This window comes from Falco cherrug, chromosome 9 (genome assembly GCF_023634085.1).
Source record: "Falco cherrug isolate bFalChe1 chromosome 9, bFalChe1.pri, whole genome shotgun sequence".
In the NCBI taxonomy this organism is placed as follows: Eukaryota; Metazoa; Chordata; class Aves; order Falconiformes; family Falconidae; genus Falco; species Falco cherrug.
In genome coordinates this window covers 37,683,154-37,691,916 of record NC_073705.1, presented here as the reverse complement: position 1 = coordinate 37,691,916, position 8,763 = coordinate 37,683,154, and the positions used below count along the sequence as shown (strand labels likewise).

General features: G+C 60.4%; 2 protein-coding genes across 2 annotated transcripts; both read left to right on the top strand.

Moving 5' to 3' along the window:
• Nucleotides 1-210: 210 nt before the first annotated feature.
• SAR1A (secretion associated Ras related GTPase 1A) lies at nt 211-5,497 on the top strand. Its single transcript, XM_055720427.1, has 7 exons — nt 211-321; nt 799-873; nt 2,142-2,261; nt 2,755-2,820; nt 3,328-3,431; nt 3,659-3,790; nt 4,463-5,497. Exons 2-7 carry the CDS (start codon nt 816-818, stop codon nt 4,577-4,579), a joined length of 597 nt encoding a protein of 198 aa, XP_055576402.1. The 5' UTR covers nt 211-321; nt 799-815; the 3' UTR covers nt 4,580-5,497.
• Nucleotides 5,498-6,500: 1,003 nt separating this feature from the next.
• Nucleotides 6,501-8,594, top strand: TYSND1 (trypsin like peroxisomal matrix peptidase 1). Its single transcript, XM_055720425.1, has 4 exons — nt 6,501-7,599; nt 7,687-7,820; nt 7,904-8,089; nt 8,169-8,594. Exons 1-4 carry the CDS (start codon nt 6,587-6,589, stop codon nt 8,378-8,380), a joined length of 1,545 nt encoding a protein of 514 aa, XP_055576400.1. The 5' UTR covers nt 6,501-6,586; the 3' UTR covers nt 8,381-8,594.
• Nucleotides 8,595-8,763: the final 169 nt, after the last annotated feature.

Here is an 8,763-nt window from a genome sequence, read left to right as displayed (position 1 = left end):
CACGCGGGGTGGTTTGGGGGCGACGAGGGGAGGATTTGCCGGGTAACGCTGGGCCGTGCCCCCGCAGCGGGGGGCTCCGGCTGCTTGAGGCGGCCGGGCTCGAACCGGCGGCTCCGGGAGCCGGGGGCGGGCTCGAACCCGCGGCGCCCAGGCGTGGCGCGTGCCGCCGGGCGTCAGACGCACGGCCGACGTGGGGAGCCAGCGCGGCGATGCCGCCGGGCCGGAAGTGGGCGGGGCGCGTGGGGCGACGTATTTCCGGCGGGGAGCTGGCGGCTGCCGAGGAGGGGAGTCGGTGGCGCGGCGGCCCGGGGGCAGCCGGGGGTGAGCGGCGGCGGGGTCGGCCGGGCCCCGGGGGGAGCCGAGCGGCGCGGCGGGGGCCTGGCCGGGCGCGGGGCGGCGGAGGGGGGAGTGACACGCAGGCAGGGTGGGGGCGGGGCGGGGGCTAGGCCGCGCCGCCCGCCCTTGAGGCCGCCGCCGGGGCCGCCTCTCCCCGGGGCGTTCCCCCCTCCCCGCGCCGCGGGCCCAGCGGCCGCCCGGAGCCCGGGTTGCGGCGGGGGGAGGCCCACGGCGCTGAGGCCCCGGCGGGGCGGCGCTGGCCGGTGTGGTCCGGCGGCCGGCGCCTCCCCTGCCCGCTGCCGCGGTTGGCGCGGAGTTTGTCCGGGGGGGCTGGTCCCCCTCCGGCGGGACGGCTCTCCGCCTGCCTGCCTGCGCGCCGGGAGCGGAGCGGGACCGCTCCTGAGCGGTGGCATCCATCAAGGACTGAGGCTTGTAACTCTGGGTTTGCTTTTGTCCCGGCAGGCGACTAATCTTCAGCGATGTCTTTCATTTTCGAATGGATCTACAACGGCTTCAGCAGCGTGCTGCAGTTCCTAGGTAACGCCGTGCTACGTTAATTCTTAAACGGCTCAGCTCGGGCTGCACCAGCTGCCTTTGGGTTGGTTTGGCTTGTGCTACTTGCCAGTATCACTTAAAAGCTTGTGATTAAAGTGCATCTCTTTTGGAGTGTTGTGATAGCTCTGGACAGTGTAAAGTCTGGTGAGAAAGCTGTAAATCAGTAAAGGTTTTTTTACGCTAGGGGGAGAAACTTTCAGATTATTTTGAGGTGTTTGGCTCCCACTCAGTCTTTCTTCTGCCCTTTAGAAGCACTAGAGCAGCTGGGCTGATGCTAGGTGCCTGTTTAGCCCAGCCCCCTGCCCCAGGCAGATGTGCTGCTCCTCCTCCTGTCCTCCTCCTCCTGGTATCCAAGCTCACCAGCTTTGCCAGAGCTTGCCTTTATTTCTCGCTGCTGCAGCTGGTTGGCTTGCTTCTCCTCAAATTATCAGTTCCTACACCAGTCTACCCCCTGTGACATGCCTGGGGGAGCTGCTGGCCACTGACTAACACCCCCAGCACGGCCCGGATTGAAGGCTCTTTGCAGAGGTGCTGGCCAAAACATTGCCCAATCCAGGGTGACCTGTGCAGCTGGGCTGGCTGTTTCACTGCTGTGTGAACCACCCTTTCCTGAGGTGCAGGTTACGGCGAAGCTCCTCCTGCCAGAGGCATGGGTTCCAGCGGAGGAGAACAGGGTGCCTTCTGTCTGGAGCGCCTCACAAGGGTAGGGAGGGATGAGAAAAAGACGTGTTGGAAACCTAAGGGAACTTTCCTGCGGCAGATGTGTACCTGGCAGTGGGGAAAAAAAAAATCAGTTTATCTCAAGAAAATTATGTGTTGTTTCATACTTTGCACTTTTCCTTCAGCAACTTGCTGCTATCTTTTATTAATTTATTCAGTTTTTCACATTTAAATACCCCTTTGGGATGACAGATTGATCCATAACCCATGGCACATAAGTAATGCTTTGCTGCACACTCTTCTGCTGGGTTGTATCTGAAAAAAGAATCCATTACTCATAGAAATACAAGTTTATAAAATGTCCGTTGTTGTAGACGTGACCTTACGTTACCTTAGTAAAAGCCAGTTGAAGCTGTGCACTTTTTTCCCCTGTTGTTGTGTCCATGCTGGAAGTACTGTAGATGCACAGGGAGGAGCATAGCTCTGGGAGAGGAGTTCATATATAAACAGCGGCAAGCGTGGCAGGGTTTCTGCTCGCGTGCCGAGGGAAGCCTGCTGGAGTTTTTCACACTCGTTTGTTTTCCTTCCAGGTTTGTACAAGAAGTCTGGAAAACTTGTGTTCCTGGGCTTGGATAACGCAGGCAAAACCACTCTGCTGCACATGCTCAAAGATGACAGGCTGGGTCAGCATGTCCCGACACTACATCCCAGTAAGTCTGCCAGCGGCTGAGCCCCGCCTGCCTCCTGGCGTGGTTTTTCCTCTTGAATTTTGGGGTCACGGTGTTGAAAGATGCCTCGGTGATAGCTCTGCGTTGGGGCGGCAGATTTTAAGAGTCTTAAAAAGGCATTTGAGGTTGCACGTTGGTTGCCCAAGCTGAAGTGGTTTTGCGTTTTTCTCTCGAATACAAAATGGAGAGCCTGAGAACTGGCATGGTTTGATTAATATGACTTGCCTCTCTTGGGGAGGGTGTGAGTTTCTAACAAACTGTGTAATAAAGTATAATAACTGCAGATTAATAAGTATGGTGGTTTTGCAAAAAGACTATTTCAGTCACTGAATTCTACATGAAATTCAGGGAATTGCTGAATTCTATAGGCTGTCTTATATGAGGACCATGTGTGTGATGTTAACTTGAGTCCCCAGGAAATTCTGGCTGTGACGGCTTCCTTTATTTTCCTGAAACTCTTATTTTTACTTTTCAGCATCAGAGGAGCTGACGATTGCTGGAATGACCTTTACAACTTTCGATCTGGGTGGACATGAACAAGGTAAAAGTCAAGCTGCTGAGTGGGAGACACCAAATGAGGTCAGCCTTCCGATTTCCAGCAAGTTCTCCAGCCACCTTAGGAAAAATCTACCAAAAAGTGATACCGAAAAGTGATAGCAGTTAGCAGTGCCTATTTATTTGCTGCCTGAATTTGTTTAGGATTAGCTCTAGGATGCCAGTTGTTTCAGTGGTTCGGTACTTCTACTTAATTCTGGCAGTAAGGGTTTTCAGACTTTTTGTTTTTCCTTTCATACACAAAAGTATTAGAAAAAAGGTGCCCTGGCTAAAAAACCAGCCTTGGTTGCCGAGGCTTACTTCTGAAAGCAGAGAGAGTTTAACTGGTTTTTGGAACTGTGGGGTGTGCAGCCTCAGCCCATCCCTTCACCAGAAGGTCTCCTCTTGCCTTGAGGAAATGATAGCGAAGTGGGTGGCTCCTTTTTGGGTGTTGTTTTCCTTCTGCTTCAGGTAGTGTTTTCACTGGGCAGTGTTTGTCACTTCTGTCTTCCAGCTCGCCGGGTCTGGAAGAACTACCTGCCAGCCATCAATGGGATCGTCTTCCTGGTGGACTGTGCAGATCACTCGCGTCTTATGGAATCCAAAGTTGAACTTAATGTAAATACTCTTTTTTTTTTTTTTTTTTTAAAGTTTTGAAATGGCCTGTGGGTTTAGATAGGACCTGCTTCTCAGAAGCCTTTCCAGAGAGACTCCTCTTCCGCAGGAGTGCTGTAGCACCAAAAAGTGGCCCTTGTTGATCACAGAGCTTGAACAAAAAAATATTTGCCTCAAATGCTGAATGTTTTTCCTGCCTCTGCTTAGCTCTTCTCCCATCTTGCACGCAGGCGCTAATGACAGACGAAACAATATCCAATGTGCCAATCCTTATCTTGGGTAACAAAATCGACAGACCAGAGGCCATCAGTGAGGAGAAACTGCGGGAGATCTTTGGGCTCTACGGACAGACCACAGGAAAGGTAGGCAGGCATCCAGATCTTGGATCGGCCACAAGCAAGGGAGGGCTCACGTGTTTGGTTGCAAAACGAGACCCTGTCCGGGAACTGACTTGAGCTGTTCCTGTGAGTTTGTCCATGATACTGACCAAGGTGAATCGTTCTAATAGTAATAATGGTGATGATGATGCCCTCAGGCAAGTTTTGAGAGTGCCAGAATTGTTCAAAACACAGTACCTCTACAACAATCGGGGGATTAGGTATCAAGCTGGTGTTGTAACATATTGCCAGGCACTTCTGCCTTTGTTACTCTGTATTTCCACGGTTACCCATGTAGTAATTTTTTTCAGTGTTTAAAAACAGTACAGTTAGAGAGAATTGATCAGAAATGCTGAGGGACAGTAGCAAAACACCACAAGGCTACTCCTGGTGCTAGCTTATCCACACCTTCTTGTATCACACTGCCAGGTGCTGCAGGTACATCAGACTGTGCCTTGAAAATGGTTTCTAATGCCCGTTCTTCCCCACTGCCGGCTCCAAAGGTCTGGGGGACAGGTCCCGCCTGCAAAGGAGCTGGTGTGCGGTGGAGAGGGGGAATTCCTTGGGCCGAGAGGGGTTTCTCTAGGCAGCAGTGACTCAGTTGCTGCCCCAAGGGCGGCAGCAGTGCAGTTCTGACTCCTCTTTGGATTTCCCTAGGGAAACGTGCCACTGAAAGACCTGAACGCGCGCCCCATGGAAGTGTTCATGTGCAGCGTGCTAAAGAGGCAAGGCTACGGCGAAGGCTTCCGTTGGCTATCACAGTACATTGACTGATACTTGGACGGACACAAGAGTTACTCCTCTGGACTGATCCTGTTCACAGCTTCCTACGGACTTTTCTATTAGAACATGGAAGGCTTTCCGACCGCATAACTGGCATTGACCAAGAGACTCCTGGTTTTCGGCTGCCCTATCACACAGTGGTGACACAACTCTTTTTCCACGTGACGGGGAGACAGCACCGTTCTGCACGCGGGTGCAAGTTGTCCCTTTCAGTTCGGTTACAGCGGGGCTGGCGTGATCTGGGAAGTAAAGCTCTGCACGCTGCACTGTAACAGCTGAAAAAGAGAGCACGTCTCACCACTGTGGTTAATTGACTTAAAAAAAACAAACAAAAAAAAAGAAAAACAATTATATTTTTTAAAGAAAGTGTTAATGTAAACAGCATCCCTTCTAACTTTTTAGTTTTAACGTTCATCTTGTTTAGTCCAGAGTCTGGTTAGGGTTTTTTAAAAACATATTTAACGATCTTTAGATATTTCACAAATTACTGAACCAAGGTATCACAATATTAGAAGTCCTCAATAAAGATAGCATTTGGGCTTAACCGAGCTGTAGGGTGGCTGTGCTGTGTCACGCTGACTGACAACGACGAGGGTGCCGTTGGGACTGACGTGTGCAATCTGAGCTTCTTTAGTTTACAGGCTTTTGTGTAGTCGGAGGGGAGCATCCGTGAGCACGCCTGGTTTAGGTGCTTGGCAGTGGTGACCGGCGCTCGCTCCCAGTGGGATGGGCCACCCGAGCCGCCACCTGGTTCCCCCGCGGCCGGGCCTTCAGTCGAGGGTGTCAAGTCCTCCGGCTGTGCCGTCACAGTAAGAACCACAAAGCTGTTTTGGTGGTTTAGCATGGAAGTGTTGGCATTTGCATATCATGAGGTTATTAATGTAGACTAAACCAGTTTCTTTTATACTCTACAGTTTTTGTTTTGGTTTTTTTTTGTCTGAAGTTTCGTCGCTGTCTAGCGCTCATTTTCAGTTAAATAAAAGACATGTCTCTCTCCTCCGAAGGGGTGGCGATCCTCAGTCTAGCCCAGGGCTGGCTGCGCTGCCCTTCGGCAGTCAGGCACACGGGCCGGCCACGGCTGTCGCTGGCGGAACAGATGAAACAAGCGGGAAGAACGCACTTGCTGTGCCGAGTCGTCGTCTTTGGCCAGGCCGCTCCCGCGCGGGCAGCGACGAGTGCTTGACATCGATGGACGTGACAGCCCAGGCTCGAAGCCGCCTTCAGCGTCGCCCCAGAGCAGCGGGAAGTGCTGGCAGCGAGGCTTTGGCAGGTGGCGCGGCTCGGGGACAGACCCGCACCTCTGCAGAAGCGGAGCGTGCTGCCCGGCCGTGCCTCCCGCGCTGGGGACCCGGCGAGGCCTTCCCGCCGAGGAGGGGGGGAGGGCTGCGGTGGGGGGAGCTGAGGCCCGGGGGGGGCTTGTGTGCCTCCGGGCTGGTAAGCGGGCAAAGCTGGTGGCCCGCGGGAGCCGGCGGAGGCTTTGCGACAGCCCCGCACCGAGGCCGGCGGCGCCTGCCGCTTGCTCCCCGCGCCCCCGGAGCTCTGGCCCCGTCAAAGGGACCCCGCAGGCCCCGGCGCCGCTCTCCGCGGCCAGGCTGCGGCTTTGGGGCGCCCCCGAGAGGCGCCCCCGCCCCGGGCACCGCGCCTGCAGCCGGGGCGGCGACTGCGCGGTGGGGGCGGGGCTGCCGGGCGGGGGCGGGGCTGCGGCGCGGGGGCGGGGCCCGGCCCCCGCGGGGGCGGTCGCAGCGAAGCGCGGCCCGGCCCGGCCCGGCGCGGCGGTGAGCGGCCCCGGCGCCGCCCGCCCCGCCACGTCGCACGGCCCGCCCCGCCCCGCGCCGCCGCCAATGGGGAGGGCGCCGGGCCCCGCCGCCGCCAATGGGCGCGGGGGCGGGGCGAGGGGCGGGGCCGGCGGCGAGCGGGCCGGCGCACCCGGGGCCGCGCCGCGCTGCGTTGCCCCGGCGCCGCCCGCGGTCAGCCGGGGCCCGGCCGCCGGCCGCCGCCATGGCGGAGGAACAGGCCTGCTGCGCCGTCAGCGTCTCCGGCCTGCCCGCCGGCCCCAAGGCGGCCGCCGGCCCCTGGAGCTGCAGCGGGGTGGTGCTGAGCCGCGGCCCCGGGCTGGTGCTGTGCCAGGGCGCCGTCTTCACCCCCTTCCTGCGGGACGGCCCCGCCGCCTGGACCCGGCCCCGCGCCCTGATGCCCGACGCCCTCCAGCCTCGCCCGCGCCTCCAGGTCCTACAGCCGCCGGCGCCCCCGGGCCCCGACGCCCCGGCGGCCTCGACGGGCAGCGTGCGGCGGCACGAGGCACGGCTGCTGGCGCTGGTGCCCTGCGGCGCCTTCCGGCGGGCGCTGGCGCGGGCCTTCGGCACGGCGGAGCAGTGGCGCTTCGGCGGGGAGGCGGCGGGGGACGACCCGCGGGCCCTGCACTGGTTCGCCTGGCTGCGGGTGCCCGGCCTGGACCGCCCGGGCGGCGGCTGGACGGCCCTGGCGAGCGCCGGCCGCCTGCGCAAGGGCGAGGGGCTACTGGCCTGCGGCTCCCCCTTCGGCGCCCTCTGCCCCGACCTCTTCCTCAACACGCTGAGCAGGGGCGTAGTGAGCAACCTGGCTGGGGAGGAGAACGCCCTCGTCCTGACGGATGCCCGCTGCCTGCCTGGCACCGAGGGCGGCGGCGCCTTCCTGCCCTCGCCTGCCGGGCCGCGCCTGGTGGCCGTCATCGCCGCCGCCTTCTGCTGGAGGGGCGCCGAGTGGGTCGGGCTGACGCTGCTCTGCTCCCTGGCTGCCATCCTACGCAGCAGCACCGGCGTCCTGAGCGCGGTCGGGGCCGCGGGGCCACCGGGGCCGGGGGCCGCGGTGCAGACGGGCAGCCTGTGGGCCCCCCTGGGCTGGGCGGCGCTGGTGGAGTGCGGGGCGGCGTGGGGCTCGGGCGTGCTGCTGGGCCCCCGGCTGCTCCTCACCTGCCGGCACGTGGTGGAGGCGCGTGTCCCGCTCCGTGTGACACTGGCGCCCGGCCCCGGCCGGTGAGTGTGGTGGCAGGCGTCCCCGCCTCGACACCCCCTTGTCCTCCATCCCCCCCCACCGTGACATCTCGTGTGCCGTGTCTCCAGGGCTGCTGCCGGCCTTGGGGGCCGCGTGGTATTCGCCACCGAAGAGTCGTCCCCCTTTGACGTGGCGGTAGTGGAGCTGGAGGAGAGCGTGCCGGGCTTCGTCCCCCCATGCCTGGCAGACACCTTCCTCCCAGGTAAGAGGAGGCCCGGGGGGGGTGGGGGTGCCCAGGTGGGGGCGGAGGTCACCACCTTGCACCCACCTGCCCCCCCACCCCAGGTGAGGAAGTGACTGTGGTGGGCTTCGGGGCTCTGGGACGGGCGTGCGGCCCCTCAGTGACAGCGGGGGTCCTCTCGGCCGTGGTGGCGGTGGCCGGGCGCCCCGTCATGCTGCAGACCACCTGCGCTGTTCATGGAGGGTCCAGCGGCGGCCCTCTCGTCTCCTCCCGCAGTGGACACCTCCTCGGTAAGCTGGGGGTCTGCCGTGGGGGGGGATGTCCCTTGGCCAGACCTGGTGATGCGGACATTGCTTCTCTCCCCATCAGGGATCGTAGCCAGCAACACCCGGGACACTGATGCGGGGGCCATCTACCCCCACCTCAACTTCTGCATCCCCGTCACCATCCTGCAGCCCCCCATCGCACGCTACCTCCACACCGGCAACCCCGATGCCTTTGCCGGGCTCAACCAGGCGGGTGAGGGGGTGCAGGCGGCCTGGCGGCTCCAGCGGCAGCCAGGACCCCCCAGCAAGCTCTGACCCGCCTCCCAGGGGACTTGTGCCAGGGACAGGGCTGCCACCTCCCTTCTTAGGCCCCAGTGGTGTGAGGGCCGAGCGCCTGGATCCTGGGGTGGGGGGCATGGTGCGGTGCCTTTGCCAGCTGCTGGCAACCCCAGACTGGCTGGGGAGGAGTTTGGGGTTGGTTTTGTTTTATTTTCTTTTCTCCCTGGAGCCATAAATGCTGTGAGCTGAGGCCCTGGTGTCCCGTGGTGCCGAACTGCCGGGGTGGCGGTGGGGCAGCAGGTGATTGAGGTCTTGGTTGGGGTGTGGGTTGGATTGGGAGGGTCCTGTAAGGGATTTTCGGGGTCCTGGTTGGCAGGGGAGGGGTGGGGGTGGCTGTTACAGTTGGGGTCCAGGACGGG

Excerpts from the sequence above, each read along its gene's own strand:
- SAR1A (XM_055720427.1), top strand. The coding sequence starts at position 816 with ATGTCTTTCATTTTCGAATGGATCTACAACGGCTTCAGCAGCGTGCTG. Across the intron at positions 3,432-3,658 it reads AATCCAAAGTTGAACTTAAT|GCGCTAATGACAGACGAAAC; the intron begins GTAAATACTCTT and ends TCTTGCACGCAG. Across the intron at positions 3,791-4,462 it reads ACGGACAGACCACAGGAAAG|GGAAACGTGCCACTGAAAGA; the intron begins GTAGGCAGGCAT and ends GGATTTCCCTAG.
- TYSND1 (XM_055720425.1), top strand. The coding sequence starts at position 6,587 with ATGGCGGAGGAACAGGCCTGCTGCGCCGTCAGCGTCTCCGGCCTGCCC. Across the intron at positions 7,600-7,686 it reads CTGGCGCCCGGCCCCGGCCG|GGCTGCTGCCGGCCTTGGGG; the intron begins GTGAGTGTGGTG and ends CCGTGTCTCCAG. Across the intron at positions 8,090-8,168 it reads CCGCAGTGGACACCTCCTCG|GGATCGTAGCCAGCAACACC; the intron begins GTAAGCTGGGGG and ends TCTCCCCATCAG.